This window comes from Oryzias latipes, chromosome 17 (assembly GCF_053564925.1).
Source record: "Oryzias latipes strain Hd-rR chromosome 17, Olatipes_Hd-rR_3.1".
Taxonomy (NCBI): Eukaryota; Metazoa; Chordata; class Actinopteri; order Beloniformes; family Adrianichthyidae; genus Oryzias; species Oryzias latipes.
Genome location: NC_136253.1, coordinates 17,537,529 through 17,563,975, shown reverse-complemented (window position 1 = coordinate 17,563,975; position 26,447 = coordinate 17,537,529). Strand labels below are relative to the sequence as shown.

At 40.8% G+C, this 26,447-nt stretch overlaps 1 protein-coding gene across 3 annotated transcripts; it reads left to right on the top strand.

Annotated features, from left to right (window-relative positions):
* Positions 1-340: 340 nt before the first annotated feature.
* Positions 341-25,111, top strand: fam110b (family with sequence similarity 110 member B). 3 transcript variants are annotated; one of them, XM_011486374.3, is made up of 5 exons: positions 341-480; positions 17,819-17,932; positions 20,740-21,278; positions 21,642-22,051; positions 22,620-25,111. In XM_011486374.3, the coding sequence occupies exons 3-5, from the start codon at positions 21,156-21,158 to the stop codon at positions 23,527-23,529; spliced, it is 1,443 nt and encodes a 480-aa protein (XP_011484676.1). In that variant the 5' UTR covers positions 341-480; positions 17,819-17,932; positions 20,740-21,155; the 3' UTR covers positions 23,530-25,111. The 3 variants fall into 3 exon arrangements, with proteins under 3 accessions (XP_011484676.1, XP_011484675.1, XP_011484677.1); XM_011486373.3 differs by lacking the exon at positions 341-480 and adding an exon at positions 845-983; XM_011486375.4 differs by lacking the exon at positions 341-480 and adding an exon at positions 13,628-13,840.
* Positions 25,112-26,447: the final 1,336 nt, after the last annotated feature.

The window sequence follows — 26,447 nt, the reverse complement described above, 5'->3', positions numbered from 1 at the left end:
TTGAACAGGTGCGTTGGACCGTGGGGGGAAGCCACGGTCCTGTTTTGCTCTATGCATGAGTTCTGAAATAGCAGACTTTTTCCTTATTTTTATCAAAAGTTTCTACAGTTTGATTCTGAGTGTTCCTCCAATTTTTCTATATTTGATGCATCTATGCTCCATAAAAAATATAATACCAATACAAGTAGGTCTCAATCCCATCAAGAACCTTCAGAGGCTACAAATCAATTTTTTTTTGGTATGATTTTCAATCCTAATCTGTTGACTAATCTAATCTAAGTATCTATCACATTACAAGCATCATCAAAAGGGCAGCAGTTAGTCAATGTGCACAAAGACAGGCGTGTTCTGGCCCTTTAACTGAAGGACCGCTCCATTTTCAGGCGCGGGGGGAGGCAGGCTGGACAGCGATTTCATGCAGCTCCAGTCACACACGACACGGACGCGGATGTTCACACGGGAGCTACGCAGAGAGCGCAGGTAAGAGCGACTGACACCTGTGCGGGGGAGTTCGAACGACACAAAATAAAAGGCTGCGTCCATCCGTGACGTCACCGCTTCAGACCGAGCAGCTGGACATCACGTAAAGCGATGTACGCAGGACCGGCAACCGGAAAAAGATTAACATACCTTCAGAATAAAAGGATAAAGCTTTTCCTCGAGTTTCAACTAGCTGTAAAATGTTTCACAACAATAGAAACGCTATATTATTGCATCTGTGGCAACTGACAGACTGCTAAAATTTTGATTAATTTGATGCTGATATCGTGCAAATAAAAATACTTTTTTTCAATGAAAAGGCAAATGTGTCAGAAAAATAAATAAATAAAATTCTATGCTAGCTTAACTGTGAAAGGTGTGAGCGGAAGTGTTATCTGCTGCTGACCGGGACACACCGTTTTGTTGTCAGGCCGAACAGACGTATTGATCTGACGGAAAAGAATGGCTGCAGCATCCTTTGTTTTCTCTGGTTCAATGTGCAGGTAGGTAGCCAGAGCCGCTCTGATCTGCCGCTCACCTGTCCATGTGACGTACGTGGGTCACTGGAACCGTTCCAGGTTACAATGCGCAACACGGATTTTTTTCTTTTTTTTTTTAAGTTCCTCCTTTCTGTGTGGTTAAGTCAGGGCGAAACCGCGTCTGTTTTTCTTGGTGTTATCACGCGGGCAGCCCCGTGGGAACCGTTATTCGGGAAAAGGCAGCTGATTCGTGACGCACTGTCGCACGCGCTCAGCAGGCGTTGATGCTGGTCTTGTCAGTGAGAAGGTCTGCCATTGCAATGCGCCAGCTCACGCACGCGCACTAGTGTTGTGCTTTCGTCCCGGCGCGCGAGCTTGCTCTGCCCCCCTCACCGGACAGTGATTTCAGGAGTCCCAGGTGCGTGGCGCAGACGCTGCGTGTCTCCCCCCACCTCTGTCATGTGTGTCTGTGCCAGACAGCAGACAGAGGCGGGACTGACCCGGTTTAATTATGGCACATTGTTCAGTTACAGCACTAGAAACGCTCGTGGGGCAGATGTGGCCCAAACCTCACGAGCTCACAAGGATTTTGGTAATATACTGTAGCCAGAGGCTGAGATTTGGACCTCGTGTGGACTTCCATGTGAGCCTTTCAGACTTCCTCACTTGTCCTGAATCAAGTTACCAGTCATGACCATATCTGTGGAAATAACTGATGGTGGACTATCTGGTGCTGCATATGGGTTAAAGATCCCCTCTGATCAAAATCACGTTTTTGGTGTTTTTAACATGTTCTTGTGACTTTTTTCTTTTTTTATGATGATGGAGGACATAAAATGCTTAAAATTGCATTTCTTGGTTTCCAATATTGCTTGCTTTTATTGTTGCACCAGTATTGTTGGTTTGGAGTTGTTTGGGGCTCTGAGCTTGCAGGAGAGTGTAAACAAAGGGATGACGGGAAGTTGGGGCAGGCTTACTCTGCAACAACAGTACCGCTCACAACTCAGACGCAACTTTCTAATGAACTCCTGCTGAAAACAACAGAAAACCACACTTTTTTTGCCTAGAAATGGCATAATCCTAATTAAAAGAGCGCTGGGAACGCTTTTACAATAGATCAAAAGATGATCAGATGCGAATTCATTCCCTACTTTTCCTGCTTTTCCTGCTTCTACATTTAGCCCTCTAAGCAGAGAGATATGGAAAAATACTGTCTTCAAATCCAGACGTTACTACCACTTGATGACGTCATGAATAGTCGATGGTCATCTACGATAAGTCCTGCAAAAACAAAATAATAATAATGGATTGGATTTATCTACGCTTTTCCAGAAACTCTAAGTGTTTACAATGTGTCCATTATTCATTCACTCCTCATTCATACTTGGGGATGACAGAGGCGTGGCTGCCAGTTCGTGCCTACGATGAATGACCATCACCGGGACATTCATGCACAACGGTGGAGCCACACTGGAGGGTGAAGTGTCTTTCCCAAGGACACAACGACAGTTGACTGTGGGGAGCAGGGATCGAAACCTCCGACTTTTCGATCATAGACAACCTGCTCAACCGCCTGAGCCACTGCCACCCAAAAACTCATTAGTAACTTTTAAATGTAAACTTTTGTGCTTCAGAGCACACGCACGTGAAGAAATGCATTTCTCCTCTGTACCGGCAGAAGGATACCCAGCCTTAAGTCGCTAAGGCTCCCCCTAAAGAAAAACTTCAGATACCACTAAAGCTTCAAATGCCCCAACAATTGGAGTAATAGGGAGGAGCCATAGGGGTAGGGAATGGATTAGGATCCAGCAGAAGTATCAGGGAACAGTTGCTGAAATGAAATTTAGTTAATAATGACTTTTCTGTTTGCCTCAATCGATGTGTGTGGATTGTTTATTTATTCCTTTCTCTCACACATTTCTGATGCTCTGATCTCTTGCTGCCTCTGTGGAGTAGAGGTTTTGCTCCTTTGCACAGTCGCCAACATACATTGCACTTTTTTCCACGTCAACTGTAAACAAAGAATGCTCTCAACAGTGGAAGTTTAATAATTTATGTTAATCAAAAAAATGCAGCAAATGAACAAACCAAAGGTGTAACCACCTTTTTGCCTTCAAAACAGCTTGTGCACCTGAAGGAACTCGGCCGGTGGGTTGTTCCAAACATCTTGGAGAACTAAACCCAGATCTTCTGTCTTTTTTTTTTCACATCCCTGTATGTTCATGTAATCCCAGAAACACTTGATGTTGAGATCGGGCCTCTGTGCGGGCCCATGCCATCACTTCCAGTACTTCTTGTTTTCGCTGAATATAATTCTTTGTGACTTTGGCCGTTTGTTTTGAGTCGTTGTCCTGCTGCAGAATAGAGAAGATAAACGCCTCCCTGGTGCACGATAGAGGAGTATCTGCCTGCATTACTCTTGAGAACACTATTCAGCCTGACCAACTCTCAACTCATTTAGTAGAAATTCAGTACCAAACATTCAAGAAACTTCCACCATGCTTCACTGTTGCCTGCAAACACTCATTATTGCAATGATCTTCAACCCCTCGAGAAACAAACAGCCTCTTGCCACACCCAGTATTTCAGATTTGGACCCATTCCAGAACACCTGCTGCCATTTTTCTTCGACGTTTAACGTCTCGTGACTAAACAAGGGGCACCAATGTGAGTGTGCACACCGACGCGAAAAAACGCCACGCGTCAAAGCATCACTTTTTAAAAAACGCCTCGGGTTCATTTTTTTGGTTTGACGCGCTGCGTCAAAAACTATACGACCAATGAGAATGGCGCTTTTGCACATGTGTCTGTAGCTTCTGAAGTTCTTGTGCCAGTCGATAAAACTCCCCATGTTCTTCTCTTCTCGTAACTATGGGATGTACCCAAAATCGACGTCTTTTCCGGCGTCTTTCATCATTCAACAGAACAATAATTTCTTCATCGCTGGAACTGGAGTTGGAGCTACTGGTGCTGGAAATATTCATGTTTTCTTTGTTTGATTCTGACAATCTCGTAAATACTTGCTCTCTTCTTCTGAGTGAAAAGCGACTTTAAGAAGCGTGAAGTTTTGCAGCGCCACCTTGTGTACAGGAGTATTACTGTTTTACATTAAGCGCCATCTAATGTCAGGGAATGAAATTGCATGTTCACTCGGCTCATCGTCAGCGAAAATCGCCTGGGTGTGAACACAAAAAACGTGTTGAAAACGCTGGAGAAAAACGGCTGGCGAATATTCGTCCCGGTGTGTACGGGCCTTTAGAAGAGCTTGAATGGAACATCTTGAAACCCCAGTGTGCTTTGAAATCTTCATCTGGACATACCTTGTTAATGCAGTACAACTACTTTTTGTCTTGTTATCATGCTTAGTCTTGCCTTTTCATGAAACTGTCTTTCTCATCCTTGTCTTGGCAGCAGAGTTTGAATGTTCCACGCCCAGTTTGAAGCCTCCTTCACAGCTATTGTGTTTCAGTTCTTGTGACATTGATAATCATTAGCACCTGTTTGGTATAATCGCTTGATCAGACACCTGACTATAATGCAACAAAATCCCTAACTTGATTGACTTGTTTACTCAGTTTGGATTTTTTAAATGTCTAAATTACGACATTTTTAGTAGCAATATTATTAGAAAAAACTTGGATGTAACTTCAAATATCACATTTCGGATCAGGTGTCTCCTTCAGTCCTTTAAAGTGGTCAGATACACAGCCTAAACCTATAATAGGGTGTGTAAATGACCCTCTTAATCTGACTTTTTTTTTAAACTGCTATTTTACCTTCTTTCTATTGAAATGCTGTAGAGCTATTGTAGTATGTAATCAAATGTGGGGGTACTTTGATATTCAGTCTGTATCAAGAGGTAACCACGGAGCTGCTGCAGAGGAAAGGGACTTATCTCAAACGATTCACAAGCACCACAGGATGATGCTGTGACTTTTCAAGGAGATATTTATCTTTTTTTCTTCTCTGATGAGCATTTTTAAGACAATCTAAACTTTTGTTCAGAAAACTTGTCAAATAGCAACTGCACAGCCCTTTTCAGGGATGATTAAAGAAAAAATCCTGATTTAGGCGTAAAAAAGTGAAAGAAAAAAAATAGGAACATGCACCGTTTACTCTTTCGTCTTTTTATTATCCTCATTGTTCTCACTGTTTTATATTTACCCGGTTATTTATTATTCATTGAGTTTGTCTATGCAGCTTTGATCTATTTTCAGTACGGCTGTACTCATGCACACCTCCTTATATACAACTGGACATCTCAATCAGTGATATTGTTTGCGGCCGTGGTGCAGCGAAAGGGCGGTCGACCCATGATCATAAGATTGCAGGTTTGATTCCCGCATTGCATGCCCATTAGTCGATGTGTCCTTGGGCAAGACACTGAACCCCACCTTGCCTCTGGACGGAGGTTGGTGCCAGTGTTTGGCAGCGGAGCCAAACACTGGCATTCAGCGTGTGAATGTGTGTGTGACTGTAAAGCGCTTTGGTCCTTGTAGGTAGAAAAGAGCTATATAAGTATACGCCATTTACCTTGTTGTAGCATAATAATCACAGAGTTTGAAAGATCCTTTGAAGTACGACACTCGTCTAAAATGGAACTGATTGACAGATCCTTAGGTGAGTGAGATGGTGTAAACATTCCCGGGTCAGGACAACCCAAACTCAGTCTTTAACAAATATCTTTCATTAACATTTGTTCCAGCTGTGTATCGGCAGTTAAAGAAAAGGTTGAAATAATGAAATCATGCCACAGTTCTTTTATATGTCACTGAGCCAGTTTGTTGCACACTAAACATTCAAATGTTAGTGAAGTTTTCAAATTTGTTGAAAAACACGTAGCTAGGATGATCCAAAATCTTTGATCCTATTATGGCAGTTCTCTGATAATGACACATCAAATTAAAACGCCAGTACTTCTGGCATAGACTGTACCCACCTTTATCCAGTATGTTCCAAAGTTTTATATCTGCACACGTTTATCTGAAAATTGACGTTTCTTCCTCATTTAGTACAAACGGAGGAAAGCATGGAGTTGTATATTGTGCAGACACATTAGTCCTCACATTAGCAAAGATAATTGTAAGATCGTCTCTGTCTTCAAGTTTATAATGAAACAGAAGAGTGGGAATTCGAGAGTCACGGGTAGTTCAATAGTTACTTTGTTACAGATGTAGTTCTCTTAAATGAATCCAAAAATGTACTAATTTCCATAATCAATGTGCATTTGTCTGATTACGCCCAGCTTTCCCCATTCTTTTGGGCAAGTTAACTGCCTCAGTGTTATAATCGAAGTGCTAATCCATGGCCTATGTCACAATAATGAAAGAAAACTTTCGTGATGCCTCCTCTGATAACCTCATGCTGGGATAAGAATAAAAAGGACAAACTGATAAGGGAGTTTAATGCCATCACTATGCAGCAAAGTGAGAACAGTATAAAGAAGTGTTCACCAGGCTACCTTTGCATCGTCATCTCTGTTGGAATGGCCTGAAATGTGTATAATCTTCTCAAATGTGTAAATGTGTTCAAATATTATATTATATTATTATATTATATTATTATATTATATTATATTATATTATATTATATTATATTATATTATATTATATTATATTATATTATATTATATTATATTATATTATATTATATTATATTATCAAATATTATTAACCTTTAAAATTTATAACAAACAAACCATTCATGAGAGCTACTGCCCTGTTTGATGCTATTTTAAGAGTAGAATCAATGAAGAAACAGTATCTTCTTCCTTCTGACTGAATGTAAATTCTCTAAACAAAGTTTGGACGGATATTAATTAAAGAGATTATTCTCTAGATTTGAGACCAACAACCTTTAGGCAATTTCTCAGTAGCGTCCCTAAATTGGGAAAATGTCCACATTTCATCTTTGAGTGACTACATCCAAACTATGCTATGCTCGTTTTGCATTCAAATGAGAGGAAAATGCAACTCTCTACTGTAAGTGCTGATCGATTACAACTTGCTTTGCAGATAGTTCAAGTCATGCATTTTTAGGTGAATCTGATTAGTTGTGCTTGAACTAAAATGAAAATACCTTATAACTGGAGTTAAGCAAATCACTTAAGGCTTTACAAGAGAACCGAAAAGTCCTGTAATGTGTGCTGTGTTTATCTCTGGCCAGTATCAGAGATTTAGATTTTAGTTATTTTTGGGGAGAGGCAGGTGACAAGCAGTGCTTCACCAGCCTAAAAAATAAAAATAAACTAAATCGGTGTCCACTAAACTGTTCCATAAATGCAATTTACAAGTTTGATTTTACTCATTGTAATAATTTTTTTTCTCAAAATCACTGTATTTTGCATATTTTCAGTTTAATTTCAGCGCAAAGCTGAGAGCTCTGCAGCATGAGAGTTTACGCAGTCATGAATGAAGTCGAGTTGATTGTTTCTTTAGTTTACTCAGCGTATGCTAATATAGTTGAGCTTATGTTCTTTTTTTTTACATTCAAGCATTTTTATTCCATGTCCTCCTTTTCTATGTGATACAATTTTGATGAATTTCACTTGAGATTCAATTGATATTTGATTTAGTTTTAACAATTTATTTAATACTTGGAAATGTTATATTCAGAAGAGGTTTTCAAAAATCAAACTCCTTTTATGTTTCACAAGGAGATTTGCATTTATTTTACTTTCCCTAAATTCACGAAAAGTCAAAATACAAGAACAATTTCCTCTTTACTTCATGATAGGCTAATAAGGTCAACTAGAACTCCTATAGTGTTTAAATATTTGTGCGTTTTTTCTTCACTTTCTTTTTTTTTTTGATTGTTCTCAATAGTTGAGCAAAACATCAGTGACTGTTAGTAAAGTTCAAAAGGAGTTCATTATTTCATGTTTTGCTCTGACTGACTGCAAAAATGATGAATGTAATATCATTAAAACTGTGTTAAATTTGGACTTTCAAGCAAATCGGGTAGTTTTAAATAATTGATTATGATGATTATTCGCTGCTAATAAATCACAAACATTTTGGGTGTGTTTTTTTTTTGTTGGGTCTGGTGGTCTTAAGATGACTTTTGGGCTGGAAAACCCCGACTATAACTGGCAACACTGGCAGAGATTAAATGATGATTCTAAGTAATTTTTTTAGAAAGTGGTAAAACAAGGCAAAGTGGTCCGGAGGACTATGCCTTTGTACTGGTTATGATAAACAACAACTGATAGAGCATGTTAAAAATAATAATAATAAGCAGCCAGGAAAAGCAGTATTTTATACTGGTTGCACATGAAGAATAAATACAGTCTAGCATTTCCCATGTCTGGGCTTCTTTACCCATTCATTTTCATTGTTTTTCTATTGGCCCTATTAGATGTGTTTCTGTTGTAAAGCTCTTTTGCCTTTGATGTAGGCTATTTTTAGCACACAGGGCTGGGAAATTTACTAACACTTCTCAGTCTGAAAGATTCCCTGAGTTACCAGCATACACATAAACACCTGATGGACAGACACTTGCATCTCAGAGACATATACGTGTCAGCATGATTGGTCTTAGCATGCGATACGTGATGCGCTCTCTAATGTCTCTGACAGTGAAACATGAAAACAAATCCTCTGCACGTAATAACTAACAGCATTTGGTTTGCTGCTGCGCCTCATCTGCTGCCCTGCCTGGATTTGGTAGGATTAAGGAATAAAAAAAATATTCAATCAGGAAATGTACACCAAGGTCACCTGACAATACCATTTTTTCCCGCACTATAATGCTAAGTATCCACTGGGTACACAAAGAGCTTTCTAAAATGCACTGATCTCTGGTTCTTGAACGTGCTTTTAGCATACGGTGTTCACACTGGAATGCCTGATCCCAGCACATGTACTCACAGTTGGAAGAGTCTTGGTGCGAAATGTTGAAGTAGTGCAAATCTCAAGAATCTCGCTCCAGGCTTTTCTTTCACAGCTCTTTTCCAATATATGAATGACTTGCTGTCATATAATTCTGTCCGGGCACAAACCGCAATTATTACTTTCTCCTCCATGATAGCGTTTCGAAAAGTTGGCACTTAAAAAAGGATGCTACCAGATGTCACTACCAAAGCCCTGAGAGTCCCTGATTGGTCAAAGTTCAACTTATTTAATTTTCAACATGTGTTCAATGGACATGCTTTTTTTTTTTTACAAAGAGAGAACTGACTTAGAAAAAAAAGTAGCGATGTATTAGCGAGACAGTTTCGAACGCGGAAGCCCGAAACCCTCATATTTGCACATTTACATCGACTATTCATCAAAAGTGTTCAGTTGAACAAGCGATGCAGATGTTGGTGTGAATGTAACCTGGGTCTCACTTAAAAGCATAGATTTTTTTTTTTTAATGACAGTGTGCCTTAGAATCAGGAGCACTTTATATATGGATTATTTCTGGTTGTGCTTACTGATGTTAAAGTAATTTTGAGAGGCACGCAGCACTCTGTCAGATAGCTTAGTTGGCAGGTTGTAGGACTGCCGCAATGTGGTTTGTCATATTTTGTACTTTTTGGAAAGAAGTTGGTTTGGCAGCAAAACAGACTGTTATTAATCTTCTGCTTTGCATTTTATCTGAGCCTCATTACCAACCTGTGCACTATATGTGTTTAAACCTTCACTTTTTCTTTCATTCACACATCGCCCTTCCTGCAGCCCTTCCTGCAACTTTAGGAGTTTCATCATCAGAAACAGCAGAAGATGTTAGTTGATTCTTTTGCATAGTAGGATGCAGGAATGCAGTATAAACCAAGCAACTTGCAAAGCTGAAAAGTGAGAAAGGTGAAAACACTCTGCAGCACCCTATTATGACATATACAAAGTATTATATAGAATATATACAGTGAGGTCAATAAGTATTTGATCACCCTGTGATTTAGCAAGTTCTCCCACTTAGAAAACATGGAGGGGTCTATAATTTTCATCATAGGTGCATTTCCACAGTGAGAGACAGAATCTGAAGAAGCATTCAGAAATCACGTTGTACGATTTTTTACAACAATTTATTTGTATATTACTGTGACAAATAAGTATGTGATCACTTGAGTTAAAGAACTTTAATATTTGGTACAGAAGCCTTTGTTAACAATTACAGAGGTCAAACGGTTCCTGTAGTTCTTCACTAGGTTTCTACACACTGCAGCAGGGATTTTGGCCCACTCCACCATACAGATCTTCTCTGGATGTGTCAGGGTTCGGGGCTGTCGCTGAGCAAAACGGAGTTTCAGCTCCCTCCAAAGATTCTCTATTGGATTTAGGTCTGGAGACTGGCTACGCCACTCCAGAACCTCAATATGGTTCTTACGGAGCCACTCCTTGGTTTTCTTGGCTGTGTGCTTCGGGTCATTGTAATGCTGAAAGACCCAGCCACGACTCATCTTCAAAGCTCTGACAGAGGTTAGGAGGTTTTTGCCCAATATCTCACAATACAGAGCCCCGTTCATCCTCTCCTTAATACAGTGCAGTCGTCCTGTCCCCTGTGCAGAAAAGCACCCCCAGAGCATGATGCTTTCCTAAAAATCCATCAACCCACGTAGCTGATAGTTGCAGTTTAAACAGACATTCAGCCATTTTGTAAACAATGTTGTGGGGAACTGGGACCTAGCCCCGCCCATGGCCACTAAGACTCATGGGAAGTGTTGATTCCCCCACCATGAGTTGGGGAGCTGTGAAGAGAAGTGATACTCATGTTGGTACAGTTTATGTGTTTGATCAAAGAGAATGGGCTGTAATGCTGTAAACTTGGGTGAATATATTACAAGTCTGCTCGCCCCAACCATACTGAATCTGTTAGGGGTTGTTACGTTTGCAGGGCATAGATAGCTCTCTATCGCAGCAAGTTGAATGGCAGCTTCCCTCTCTCCACTGCGCTGAGAGTGGTGCTCTAGCTGGCCCATACATCTCCCTCCGTATCTCACACCGTCCCCTTCAACGCCCCACAGCTACACATTAGGCGCACCGCCTCATAGGGCGCCCCCCACAGTTTGGAGAAAATTTAAGACTTTTAAGTGCGCCTTATAGTCGTGAAAATACAGTTAGTGATTTTCTATGGGTTACATCACACTCACTTGGTCCAGTTCCTTTATACAGTCAATGGTTGGCATTTGAACACTGCTGCAGACATGCTTGGATGCATGGTCATCAAGCCCAAATAATCAAAGCAAAATTATATTTGAAAAACCTTTTGGTAGAATATATTTACTTCTACTGCGCGGTGATATACTGGTTGCCCCTCTCCCCTCACAGTGAGAAGGCCTGGTTCAAATCCCAGTGTGTCTTGATCATCTCATTAATTGGAGTCTTCATGTTCTCCCTGTGCATGTGTGGGTTTTGTCCAGGCACTCAAACCTCCTCCTATGGTCTAAAAGCATACTTCAAAGGTCAATTAAAGTCTTGAAATTGCCCCTTCGGTGTATGTTTGCCCCTTCAACGGACTGTCGAACCGTCCAGGGTGTATCCCGCCATTACCTAACAGTAACAGGGATAGGCTCCAGGTCTAAATGATCAAAAGAACGGTGAGCAAAAATCCCAGAACCACACAGGGGGAATCTAGTGAATGACCTGCAGAGAGCTGGGACCAAAGTAACAAAGGCTACATTGCCAGGGACTTCAATCCTTCAGTGCCAGACGTGTCCCCCTGCTAAAGCCAGTACATGTGCAGGCCTGTCTAAAGTTTGCTAGAGAGCATTCAGATGATCCAGAAGAGGGTTGGGAGAATGTCCTGTGGTCAGATGAAACCAAAATTGAACTTTTTTATTAACTCTACTCGTCGTGTTTAGAGGAGAAAGAATCCTGAGCATGGTGGAAACATCATGCTTTCAGGCTGTTTTTGAGTAAAGGGACCAGGACGACTGATCCGTGTAAAAGAAAGAATGAATGGGGCCATGTGTCTTCAGACTTTGAGTGAAAACCTCCTTTCATCATCAAGGGCATTGAAGATAAAACGTGGCTGGATCTTTCAGCATGACAACGACCCCAAACACAAACGCCGGTTAATCAAGGAGTGGCTTCATAAGAAGCATTTCAAATCTTTGGAGAGAGTTGAGAGTCCGCGTTGCCCATCGACAGCCCCAAAACATCAGTGCTCTAGAGGAGATCTGCATGGAGGAATGGGGCAAAATACCAGCAGCAGTTGGTGAAAACCTTGTGAAGACTTACAGAAAGCGTTTGACTGCTGTCATTGCTAACAAATAATATAGAACAAAGTATTGAGTTGAACTGTTTTGATTGACCAAACACTTATTTTCCACCTTAATTTACAAATATATCAGACAATGTGATTTTCTGGATTTTTTTCTCTCTCATTTTTTTCTCTTGTAGTTGAAGAATACCTATTGTGAAAATTACAGACTGCTGTCATTTTTTAAGTGTTAGAACTTGCACAATTAGTGGCTGACTAAATACTTTTTGCCCCAATGTAGGCTTAAATAAGCATTGGTTTCTGCCTATCCCCTTTCAAGCTTGTATTTTTTTTATTTCACTCTAATGGAGCCTTTTTTTCATTTTTTAAATATTGAAGATGGTGATTTTTGTTTTTCACATTTTTGTTTTACATGTATATATGTGTATAAAAAAGGAATCCCAATCTAAATAGGCAGAGTGTTTGCTCCTACCACATTGCATCTGTTCATTTTTACCTTGGTTAATCCTATGTGATGGTGATCGGGGCTGATCCGTGCCACTAAAGAGGGTGACGTGTGTGTTGCTCAGTGAGCTGTCTGTGTGCAGAACTCTAAAGCCTGACTGGATTAACCTTTGTGCTGTCTTGATCTGGTTTGCTGCTTTGTCTCTGTGCAGAAAACGGCCCCAGAGCATAACTGGAAGTCAAAAGGCAATCATATTAAAAATGTCTGCAGTTTACAAGGAATTTCCCAGATTGTTTTTGTTGTACTGCTTCGATCGGATGTGCTGATTTACTGATTAAAGCAAACTAAAGACTTTCTATCTTGTTACTTAAAAAGTATTTACACTTGGTTCACATATTTTGAACAGCCTACAGGTCAGATTAGTTTGATATGGCTACCATGCTGTGGTGTGTCTAGTTTTACCTTAGTTTATACTGTGATCTGTGCACATTAGACATTTAACCATAAAGAGCACTTAAGATGTTGGGTTTGTTGGTCACAAAAACTGCCAAATGTTTCTGTTCTGCTCCAGTAAATAAAAAAGATGTTTTTTTTATTGAGATGTTCCCTAACCATCAGACTCGAGAGCATTTATGAAGACCATGTACTTATTTCAAACAGTTTGTCCAAGTCTGAGAAGTTTGTCTAATCTATTTTGCTTGTTGAAGCCTCCTCATGACCCCCATCTTTGTTTTCTTTTGCTTGTTTCCTCCTCTGTTCCTTGTGTCGGGATTAGTCTGAGCAGATCTTGGCTCAGCGTTGCTCAGTAACAAGCTGCTATATCCACTTTTTTACTTGAACATTACAATGCAAAATTGAAAATGTTTTTTTTTTAAAAGTGGTTTAGTGTACTCATATCTGACCCAGACTTCTTATTTACCAGCGTTTTCCAGGTTTGGTGCTTCAGAGAAAGCTGGATGAGAGATCAGTGTGTTCAGGTTGGGATGTAAGGCTCTGGTAAACTCATTAACCAGCCAGATTAACCCTCATTTTATCCAGAGCAAGGCTTCTTAGCAGCACCTTTACTCTCGCTCAACTTATACCTGGAAGAGTGGCACTCTGATCTGGATCTTTTCAAGGATTCCTTTATTTTACTTTTACTGTGATTACAAACAATAAACCCATTGTTTTAGTTGGCTTTATCGGGATCTAAGGCCATGGGCAGCCATGTGTACCATGATTGCGTGCTTCTTAATTCGTCTCATTGTCAAGTGCTTGATAAATTTGTGGAACTCCAGGAAATGCTCTTGTGGTGAGTCCAGCAGCGTGACAATGTTTGTTCTGAATCTTAGTCAGTAAATTTATAAGTAACAATGGTAATACCTTGTAATTATCTTTATTGAATTCTCTATTGAATGATGCCATCATGTGTTGAAGCGAAAGTTCATCCAGTAATTTGTAAGACATAATCTATCAGTGAGGCATCTGTTTCCAAAGAAGTTGATGTACCCTCATATCAAGACTGGAAATGATACCTGAAAGGCTTTTCAAAAGCAGTGACCTTTATTTTGTGGGGGAAAAAAAGATGTGTTCATCACATGGGTGTTGGCAATCTCCCAAATTAGAAATATGAGTTATTGTTGGTATTAGCTACTTGACCTAGTTCTAAGGAAAATCTTGAAGGTCACCACATTAATCAAGTAGCATTTAGCTAACCAAACTTTCCCGCAGCATGTCGCTTTTATGATTGATTGTTGCACAATCAGGATTAAGTTAACTACGGTACTGAAGAAGGATAAAAAAAACCTTTTCTGTAGTTTGGAAGTAGTTTGTCTGTTATCAGATCAAATGGAGCAATGAGGATTCCTTCATGGTATGTTGCTACAGTCCAGTGGCCATTTTAAGCTGTCTTTTGGTGTGCCACATGCTACTTTTAGGAGAGCAATGACTGAAGCAGACCAAACAAAGTTAAGAGGAAATCATTCATAAAGCTCTGCTAATACGACCAGTTTGATTTAATTTGGTTGTTGCTACATGTTCCTGCTTCCTCAGATCTGCGCTGATCGGAGGATCGCAGGTTCGTTTCCCGCCTTGCCCACCCATGTGTCAAAGTGTTCTTGTTCAAGACACTGAACCCCGATTTGTTCCTGGTGGTTATGCGTTGGTGCCAGTGTGTGTGGGTGATTCGTAAGCAACGATGAATGGGACAGTGACTGTGAAGGGCTTTGGACCTTCAAAGAATGGCAGCTATTTACCGTTTCTGAAAACTATTGACCTCTGTTGTAACTAGCATTTTTTTGCAGCTCAGATCATTCTTATTTTTAGTTGCCAGATTGGTAAAAACATGTCCTAGTTTTACTTTGAAAGACCGTTGAAGAGATTAGGTGCTAAATATGGACGCTATCTCCTGTTCTGTTATTCTTTTCTGGGATGGAGCTGGCTGACACATGCACACATATAGAGAGCTCTGACATTGACATCTACCACCTGGACGTGCCACAAGCCTCAATAAAGCTGTCCTTGGACTCCATTTTTACAGATGCTGGACATTACATGTCAGTTTATTCTTCTGAACTACAAAGGCTGTTGGGTTGATCACAAAGGAACATGCTCTCTTCTAAATACACGGCTGTGTTTCTGGGTTTTGTGGAAACAGAGGTTCGTTTTGAACAGAGGCAGATGACTCACTGTGGTGACACCTAATTGGAGCAGCCGAATAGAAAAGAAGAGTTTTGTTGGTTGAGTTGATTTATTGTTAATAGATAAAGGTTCAGAAATATAATTATACAAAATGTGTTTCTATTGTTTCTCTCCTTTGGGAAATAATTTTAAAGGTAGGGTATAGGGAGATCATTTCAGGATGTTGAAGCAGTGTCTGCTTTTTCCTCATGATAACAAGGCTTTAGTCATTCAATTTACACCAAGCAAAAGTGGCTGACAAGCACTATTTAAGGTACTTTAAAAAAAATACAAAGTACTGAAATATGCCCCAAAATGTATTAAATCTGATTTTTTTGTTTTATTTAAAACTTCCAATAGGCGCTTATGTTATTCCAATTTATAAATGTATAAATGGAATCTTTACAGTTGAATTTTTTTATCTAATGGCACATTAGAAACACTAGAGAGAGAAAAAAGAACGTTACTAGCTGTTTTGTTTTTGGTTTTTACTTTAAAACCAATGAGAAACTGCTTTAACCCTTTAACACCTGAAGATCGCCGACAACACGTAAATAACACGCTCTTTGACATACAGTAACTCTTCAACCTGAATTGTTCATTCTTATGTGGAGATATCTGCACAAGAATGCCTTCTCCATTTCAGAATTTGCTAGAATTTTGTTTATTGCCTAAACAGTCGAAGAGTTACGATAGTCGGTAAAATGTCAACACTGAAACTAAAGTTAAAATTTTCTTTCTAATTTTGAAAAACCAATAAATAGTTAGGTTATTGATTCCTAACATAGACTCTCTTCCAACTTTCAGATCAAAACTCAAAACTCACCTGTTTATTTCTGCCCTTCCATCCTGATTCACTTTTGATTTTTCTTATATAGTTAATGTGCTTTTAATGTCGATTTTTAACCTTTGTTTGTACAGTGTCCTTGGGTTTCATGAAAGGCGCTTTAAATAAAATTGATTATTATTATTATTATTACTAGGTCTGAAAATAACTAACAAGAGGCTCAGCTATCTTTAGAGATTTTTTTAATATGCCATTGTTGTAAATCTTGCAGATGGTTCGATTTCATGTTTAACAGGCTAAACCGAAAAAAGGAGGCTTTACAAGCTCCATTTCAAAATAAGAGACATGTTTTAGGCTAAATAACATGTTTTTAGCCGTGTTACGTAAAATCTCTGCCAGACCATCTGTGCGAAAGCTGATTCTCTGTGGTGACCCCTTATATGCTAAAAGGTGTCTATAAAGTCGTGACGTTTTTGCATTTTATGTGTTTACGTTTGAGCTGCCCGTATGGTATGAAAGTAAGCTGTTGGTTTTTCTTGTCTATATTGAATTAGAAGCTACATAAAACACAAATGTATTGTAATGTAATCCACAACTGTAACTTATAGGAGGAATATGGTGTCATGTATCCCTTGCTGCCTCAGCTAAAATGTCCTAAAAAGTGTTGTCCATGTCAGTTGAGAAGGGAGAAAACAAGCCCTTTCTGTCTTTACTAGTGAGTGAAGTACATGATTGCTTTGACTTTGAGGGTTTGTTTGGGGTTAGTGTGGTGTTTTTGTCGGCCTGACTCTGCCCTGTGTGGCTGCAGTGGAGCTGGGGAGGTTGTTTGTTGGGACTCCAGCTCACACTGAGGTACCATCTGGACAGATTTGCACCTCCTGCACACGCAGGGATCACAGCGAGTCCTTGTAGAAAAATCTGCAAGTGCAGGGCCAAATAGTGACATCATGTTTTATTTAAAAATCAACTGTGACTGGTAAAAAGTGGGGAAACAGCTAACTAAAGGAAAAGTAGACTTTATCCGTTCTGTTGTCATTCGGATACGTTATGTGTTGCTGAAAAGAAGGAGGCAGATCTTCCTTTCATGGTTACTCACTATTTACAAGAGCACACACTTTTGCTAAGCTCCACTCATTATCAGGCTGAAATGTCCCTTATTGTGAAAATAGCAGTGGTTGTTAACGTGGATCATCTTTTCATCCAGAGTTTCTGAGAGCTCTCTGTTTACACTCTTTCCTGCTAGCTTACAGCTTAACATTAGCAATGCAACAAAAATGGGAACAATATTGGAACTATCCAGCTGTATAGTTTTGATCCAGATACCAGCTCAGACAGGAAAAGGAACTGATCTATCTGTCTTCAAGTGAGCAGAGCAGCTTGTGGCCTGCCCACATCACAAATATGCTCTTTTCAAACATTTTTAACGTCTGCTCATGATTCACAATTTGAATAAAACAAAACTCAGAAATGCAATTTTAATCATCATTTTCTATAACTATGTCCTTGTTATTGAAAGTGGACATGATGTATAGAAAGTAGGAGCAGTCAGAACTAAAATACCTTTTTTTATGCTGTTACTTATGCAGATTTGCTTCAGGCCAATAAAGGCTTCTTTCCTGCAAAATGATCTGATGTCCTCTATGTGTTGTTCTGTGGTGCAGCTTCGCCTTGCTGACTGAACTGCGCATCTGCCAGGTTCTCAAACCCTCGATTACCTTGTTTTCTAGGGAGTCTGGTAGAAGTCTTAGGCTCAGGGTTCTGCTGTTTCACTTAATGAAAGCTGGATACGCCCTGTTCTTGAAAATGTCCTCCTGTTATTGGCAGCTGTGACGCCCGCTGACAACCTGCAGGACCTGCAAGAGAGAGAAGACAAACCTGCTGTCAACAGTCAGTAACAATCTTTAAGAAGAGCTGAACCAAGATAACTTCTTTAAACAGGTACTAAATGTTTCTTTTTATCCAAAAAGAAAATCTCTTAGAGAAACTGAAATAAGTTGAACAATTAAATTACATTTTGACTTATTTTAAGTTTTAATAGATGTGAATATTTATATTTGTGTGAATGACAATTTGTAATTATGTAATATCTCTGTTTATGAGACCTCCAGCTAGTTTACAGCCCCATGCACATTACCAGTGCAACAAAAAGGGAGAGCAAGATTGGAGCTGTAAAAAAGTCCAGTTTTAAACCAGATGCCTGCTCGGACGAGGACAAGGACAACGTACATGGATCTACTTGTCGACAAGTGGATGCATCAGAATGGAGCGGAGCAGGGAGCTTGTGGCTTGAGTCAGGAAGCGACTAAAGCTAACACTGCTGTCAGTTTTAAAACTTTTACCTTCTAAACCAGTGTTTTTCAACCAGTGTGCCTTGAGAGATGGTCCGGTGTGCCGCAAGAAATTATTAATATTCACTGATCTAAAAACATTTATCATCACCAGAATATCAGCTCTGTGTTCATCAACAACAGTCCAGGTTTCACACTGAGTAGTTTGCCAACAGCTTTGTGAAGCTCTCAAATACAAGAACACCGGATCTCTCAACATCATCTGTGTCTCTTTCATAAGGAGGGCGAAAAAAACTTTAGATGGTAGCTCCTCCCACTCTGTGGGAGCAGCAGGGTAACAAACGCACTTTTGGTGCTACAGACACATTTAAACTAAAAAGAAACAATTTAAACACCTAGAAATAAATAAAACATTTGTGCTAAAGTTACAATTTTGATTTAGACAAAAAAAAACAACTAAACCTTCACATGTTCACGTTTTGTCTAGTTACAAGTGAACTTATGAACATGAATGTAATGTTGTTCTTTTTTGTCTAAAATGTCTCAAACATGCTGTGATCAAATAATTGTGCAAAAATTCTAAAAACTATTTTTTATGAAGAATGTAACTTTATTCGCTTTGTTTTGGTTGTTGGTGTGCCGTGGGATTTTTGTCATGGAACAAGTCTACCTTGGCTCAAAAAAGGTTGAAAAACACGGTTCTGAAACGACTTTTATTTTCCAGATCGCCTCTGCAATGATTCCAATGTGAAGTTATGTCTGGTTGTATACAGGTATATGTGGTGTATACAGTATAGCTGTTGTTGTTTTTTTGCTTTCCAAAAGAACACAACATATGGCAAAGATCTGCAAATGTGAGTCTGGCTGTGGAGACAGCGACAACCCAGTGGCTTCCCGTCTCACAGCTGAGAGCTGGTCATTGCCAACACGAGCAGCTGCTGCAAATGTCGCTCAGTCATTATTTATATCTCACTGTTCACACCTAGTTTTTAATTCCTCACTCCCATCTCAGATTTAAACCTCACTTTCAACGCCTTTGTGGCAAATATATACATACACTTACAGTCATTTATCATGCATTAGATTCTTTTTTTTTAATCCTAGAATTCCTTAAGATTTTTCCAAATTCCCAAAAACACCACAGATCATGGCAAACCCAAAATTGAGAGGAGCACCCGGCATTATTTTGCATCAAAATACATCCTTTTTTTAAAGTCACATGACAACTTTGCCATCACTTATGAGTAGGACTGCTAACTTACATACACGTACATTTGTGAGGTGAACCTTAGAAAGACCGTCTTTTGAAAACAAATGGAAAGCTGCTTACATACAAGAACTAGTTTGTATTTTCTTTCATTCTGGCGTCAATAGAGTCCAGAGGAAGAAACTAAACCAAATTGGATGGAGTTGTGACTAAAAATGGCACAAATCTTGGTTTAAAGCAGAATTGTATGTTACACCATTGAACCAAATCATGGGGAAAGTGTATCATTGCATCCCCACTTCATACATTTGCACATGTTTAAGTTGAAAGTGTCAAACACATGCTGTACCAGTTGAGTATGTTTTGGACCGTACTTGTTGGACAAAGTAAGATTAACTTTAGGCTCTTCAAATAAGTTTCAGGAGCACAGCGTTCTAGTGACACATGGTGCAAAGCAGATGCAGGATTAGAGCTGTGATGGTGTGGGATTTTTGATCACCGCTGTGATGAACCAGCAGGGGGCGCAGTGTCTCGGTTAGCCGCATTTTTTAAAATTGCATGTCTAAGTATTTCTTTATTCAAATCATTTGTAAATCAGGAGCAGAATAATAAAAAATCATAGGAAAAAGCCTAAAGAAAGCCACAAGCTCTATTCAGATGCATCCGCATGTACACAACTAGATCCATATACATCTGAGCTGGCGTCTGGCTCCAAACTGTATGGCTGGATACCTCGTTGCACCGGTAATGTTAATATGGAGTTGTAAGTGGCTGTAATCCTTTGTATAAACAAAGGATGATGGGAAATGAGGCCAGGCTTACTCCACGCCAACAGTACTGCTAACAAAAGAGTTAAATATCTATGGGACCACTGCCGCTCTGCAGAAACGATGCCCTAGAAAACTCCATGTTTTTTTAGTTTGGCTAAAAACTAATAATCATAATTAAAAAGTCCATTCAGAAAGCTTTAACAGTGGACCAAAAGATAATCATAGTGGGACTTTAACGACATGCCAATTCAAAACTTGGTCAAAACGTTGAAGCATTTAACAACATGGACCTGTTTCAGATTTAAATTTGGTAAAAGAGCAGGACTGTCTTTATCAAGAAGTGAAATGATGTCAGTCTAACTGAACAACAGTGGGGCCCAATGTAGTTTATTTGTTCTACCTGTTATCAGCCTCACCTTTGGTGCTCACACTCTAACCCAACTGATGGCACGTGTCTGTTTTTTCTCTCACTTGTTTTAGATTGGGTGCTAAGGGAACAAACACCTGACCTGTCGTGGATGAGCTCCAGGACTGTTCTTCCTCCCTTCTTTGTTGGTGGTACACCGTTTGCTGCTTGTATTTGGCCTCTTTGTTCTATCCATTCCCCTATGTTTATATCAACCAGACCACGAGTCTGGTAATGATTTATCCTCCCAGTCACGTGATGCACGGGTACATGTGACTGCTGCCCTCCCCCCTATAAAAGCCCCAGCCCAACCCTCCTTTGCCTCCCGTTGCTTCTCGCACCATGAGGAGGGCCAGGGGCTCCATCTCTCTGTGAATCTGGTCTCAACCTCGTGTCTTCATGCTTTGGGGGTCCACTGGTGCTCCCGCCCTCTGTCGACCTCCCTGCACCTCTTGCCACCACGGCCGGCCACCCCAGTCGCCCTGTTGCCATGCCGACAGAGACACTGGCTCCAAACCTGCCAGATAGCAAGGCCACTGGCCCTGCCACACCCTTAAGCGCCACCGTCCCCCTCCGCATCCTGAACAAGGGCCCTGACTACTTTAGGAGACAGGTACAGAGTAAAAAGGAAGCATTTAATGAATGAAAATAAAATATGTTAAAAATAAAAGGTACAAATTGAAGGCCGTATTCATGTTTGTGTTAACAGCTTGCTTCTATAGAGTCAGACCTGTTGATATTTTACAATTGGCAAGGTATTTTAGTGACTAAAAAAAAAGAAATCAGATTAATTGTTACATTTGCTTTTTATATAGAAATAGTAAAATACGTTATTTAAATGGGTATTCTGGTTCATTGATATGTAATAGCTCAGAAATAGTTTTTTGTTGGTAAGGTCTGATACTTTGCTCATTTTCTTTGTACACATAAAACACTGAAACCAACCAAAACTAATTCTTTTGTGTCTGAACATCAGGTTGACCCTAATCCAAAGCGCCTCAGTGCTGTTGAGAGGCTAGAAGCTGATAAGGCCAAGTATGTCAAGAGCCAGGAAGTGATCAATGCCAAGCAAGAGCCCATCAAACCACCCATCCTGGCCAAGCCTGCTGGCCACGCCTTTTTGCTGAAGAGAGGCTCTGGGACTGTTGGGGGTGGAAATGGAGGAGGGACACCTTTCAAAGCTTCCAATAACAATGCAAAGTCAGACTCCTGTGCAACAAGCAGCGGCGGCACCAAAAGGGAAAATCTAAATCTGGAGATCTTAAAGAACCTGCTGAACTCCTCGTCGTCTTCAGGAGCCGGATCCGAAGGGCTGGCGAGTGGATCGAAGAGCGCTGTACTGATGAGGTCATCAGGTGGAATAACCAGGAGTTGGACACCGTCTGGGTAAACTGAGCTGCTGTTTCAAAATCTGTTTGTTTGTTTTTTACTTTGATTTTAAAGGTTTTTTTCTACATTTAGTGTGATTCTTGTGTTTGTATCAAAAATAACCTTCTGAAAGTTCAGAACATGCAAATCTTCAATGGCTGTTCTCATGTCACCTAAGCAAATATTTATTTTTACTAAATATACCAGAAGCAATGCCACTTCTACCTCTTGAAGATAAAAATAGATAAATAAAGAAGTTAGAATAAAAGACATAAAAACAAATATATATCGAACAATGATCAAATAAGTGAAGCCACATTTCCAGTGAACAAGGGTGGATTTTGAGATCTAGGTTGAATATTTACTATTTTTCTAAGGAGTCAAAAATCTGGGGCACGCATGTGACCCGCTTGAAATTTTAAGATAGATTGTATTTTAGTGTACTCAGAAGGATAATCTTCAGTTTGGGTTGAATTGGTGATAAAGATATTGTCAGAGCACAGATGTTGTTTTAATCATCCTAATGTGAGAACACCAAAGGGGATTATGATGTTCTTTACACTCGTTTCTGTATTTCTGCTCTTAGGATGCCGTTAACCTACCGATCAACAATGACCCTCAACGAGCCCCCGCCAGACTCAGCCCCCAGCCCCAGCACCTCGCACTCCCTCAGGTCCTTCCCCCACTCTCTGAAGGTCCCCCTGACCAACAGTTGGGGGCGCTGCAGCCCACAGCTTGGAGGAAATCTCAACCTCAGTAGAAGAGTCCAGGACGAGAGGGGATACGAAGGCATAGTTGTTGAACGTTCTCGTTCTCCGTTGCCGCCTCTGCTCTCCTCCCACTCGTCTTCCGACCTTCTTCGACTCTGCAACGGAAAACCGCTCCGCACAGCCCGATCCAGCAGCTCCTCGGCTCCTCCCCTTCCTCCCAAACCCAATCCTGCTTCTCTCCCTCCACCTGCGCTGTCCTTGTCGCTGCCACCTCGCCGGTCAGCATTGTCCCTAGCCCCCTGTGACAACAGCACCCCCCAATCATTGCCCTGTCATCTCGGAGACCCTCCCGATGCCTCTGGTGATGCAAACATGGAACTTGAGCAAGGGCCAAACGTGGCGCTCCGCTCCTCACTGCACAGATCGAAGTCCGACTTATCAGATCGCTACGCCCGGGCCGGGGCTGACGTGGAACGCTTTTTTAACTACTGTGGCCTCGACCCCGAGGAGTTGGAGGTGGTCGGTCTGGAGAACTTTGCACGAGCCAACTCAGACATCGTCAGCCTGAACTTTCGATCCGCTTCCATGATTTCATCTGACTGTGACCAATCACGGCGGTCCTCCAACGACGGAGTATCAGAGGGAGATGAGGCTGAGGACGAGGAAGAGGAAGCTGGCGAGCGCGTACCTTATGGCATCTCAGCTGTCGAGCGGAATGCAAGAGTCATTAAATGGCTGTACAGCATCAAACAAGCCCGAGAGACTCAGAAAGTCTCACACGTTTGAGATTGGTACTTCTGCGGAGTGGGGGGGGGGGCTTGAAACCTCTGACAATCTGTCCTGAGTATGTGGATCAAATGAAAGAGCCACATTTTTCTAGACGGATATTCGTACAAACAGATAAGTCAAAGAATGAACGAAAAGAGGGACAAGAACTGAAAACAAACTGGGTCCAAACTACAGGAGACCGGAGATGTTTGAAGATGTGGTGGAAACGATTGGAATCCCCCAACTTTTACTTCAAGTGAGAGACAGAAACAAATGTAAATGCAAAAGTTTTAACAAGAAAGACTAAACTATAAGTTGTTTCTCCAAGGACACAAAATTGGCAGGTCGTGTCAGTTTTTTTGAAACAACGGAAATGCCTGCAGTGCAGGCATTCAAGTACTCATGAAGCCAGCACTTCAATGTGCTCCCCCTGAAGACGTTGGGACTTGTCTGACATTTCTGTCAAGGCCAGTTCTGTGTAGCCTGTTCTTTTATTCCTTCCTTTTTTGTCCTCCCGTTCATGCTCAGTTGTCTTATCTGTCGAGCTGTTCAAACGGTCTGCAGAGCTCTCTTCTCATGGTTGACCAATCGGACGAAAAAGGTTTCTTGAGAAAATATCAACATCCAAAGTAGCACACACAAATCGAAGGTTCCTGGAGATGTGGACCATTGTTCCCACTTTCTAGTACAATTGCTGTTTCGTGTTTATTTTGCACAAAGTTGGACCAGGAGCATTTTGTGTTTTGCATAGTCAGCTGACCTGTGATGAATGTGCCAACTGGTTTTAGAGTTGAAGTTTGTGGTTCTGTGTCAAATCAATGAGCCAGGCTCCCAGCTGCCTTGTAGCCCACGTCATAGCCACTTCTCCTCGTAGAAACCATTTGTGTGGACTTGACCTGGACTAGAACTATTGCTTTTGACCCTTGGTGGTGGTGTTGCACTTTCTGCAGCTGTTTCCCACCCTTTTTTGAGGAGCTGCATCAAGGTTAACATTTCTGCTTTTATCAAACTAAAGTCAGATAGGTGGCTTAAGCACATCATTTACCTTTTCTAAAGTGTTGACCCCTCACACAGGAGGAATTACTTCCTAATTGAGAGCTTAGAAAGCTCAGACCTTCCCAAAGGAAATAAAAATTCCAAATGTGCTGATGTACTTAAGCCGTTAACGTCCTGCGACAGCTCCAAGTCCTCTTAATGAACAGTCTAACTTCTGGTACTGTTCTCACAGAGCATTGTGAACAACTGCACAAAAATGTAGAAGTCCGAGGTCCAGTCCAGAGGAGCTCCATGTGGATTCAACACAGAACCACGAGCCAAGCTTTAAACCTGAAAATGTTGGACAAAACACCTGGTTTTATTGTATGGGCGAAGAAAGAAGAGCTTTTTGACTCCAAATGCAAATGTTTGCGGTTTTCACTGCAGTCCATCCAGCAGGCATTGATGCAGAGTTCACACCTCGCTTGTAGCTCATGTGATGAACGGCTAAGAGGATTGACCTGTTGACCTGCACGCCATTACCAGTGCTGATGCTAAGCAAAAAAAATAAAACATCTGTAAGAAAAAGAAAAAAACACAATAAAAGCAAGATGAATAAATTCTACTCATGTTTTGCCTGTTAATTTTTAAGTTTACATCTGAAGAAGTATGGGGAAACTAAACTAAACTGTAATATTATGAATGCATTTTTTTTATATGTTCTATGTTACCAATATGTGAACGACAAAATCTTAACAGACCTAAAAAACAAAAATAATTAAAGCCGCAAGCGGCGTTGTATGGCCCGCAGACGCAACCCGCCTTCCATGCCCAACTCTACGCACCACCACCACCCTCACCATCCACCTTTGATCAAGGCTAGTCAAAGCTGCATATGCTAATCATGCTAACTATGCTAATTTGGCTAAAAGTGCTAGCATATGGATCAGCATCATCAACTGACTCAGAAAAACACATTGCTCCATTGGTGAGAGCTATATGTCATAAGTTGATAAAAAAAAATCCCACTTTTTTCAAAATGGCAGCTTTTCTGTTGATTTTATCTCCATAGAAACCATTTTATATTTTAGTCGTCTCGGGAGGACGAACGGATTGACGTCAGTTTCAGACGAATCGGTAAAAGTAAACTTCTTGTTGTCCTTAGCAACAGTGGTTTTATGCTAACCACGCCCACATTCCTTATATCTCCATGTCCAGTGTTTTTTATTGTGTTCAGTTCCTGACATTGATGCATGCATTCAAATTTCACTATTGCATTGAAAGTCATGGCAGTTATAACAGTGCGCCACTTTGCTAGCTTGCCACGCGCACGCCGTTCAAAATCTACAACTTCTAATTCCAACATTTTGTCCAGAGTAGCTGGCCGTTGATGTCCGAAAAGTTACGAGAAGATTGAAGAAAATTCCAACAACGAGTTTTCGTTTGTATCTGGTGCTAAAGGTGCTTTTTTGAGAAAATTACAGATGGCGGCCTTTTCCCAAGGTCAAAGGTCAACGACACTTCTGTGGTGTTTGTAGACTGGAGCTGGCAGCAAGTGTGTGCAATTGCTTGAAAATCGCTCAAACAAAAGTGTCGTCTTCCCATATCGTGGGAAAACAGAAAAATCGGCAATTCTCAGAGTTCGCCACAAAATGGCCGCCAAGCCGTAGGTGGTGTGGCCATCCCATAATGGTCTCAAAACTTCTTTGGGATATCCCCGACACGTGTGTTTTGGTTTCGCGACTGTATTTGGAAGTACATTTTGTACGCGATTTTCGGCCGATTCATTTTTTTGACGGGATGGCTGGCCGTGATGTCATCGTCTTCCGGGGGGTGACATTGACTTTGTGGAAAATTCATTTGCAATTTATCCCAGGTGTATGCACGTTTTGGTGACTTTTCGAGCATGCGGCGGGGGTCACATTCTCGCTGAAAGGCGGCGAAGTCGTCGTTCCAACTGC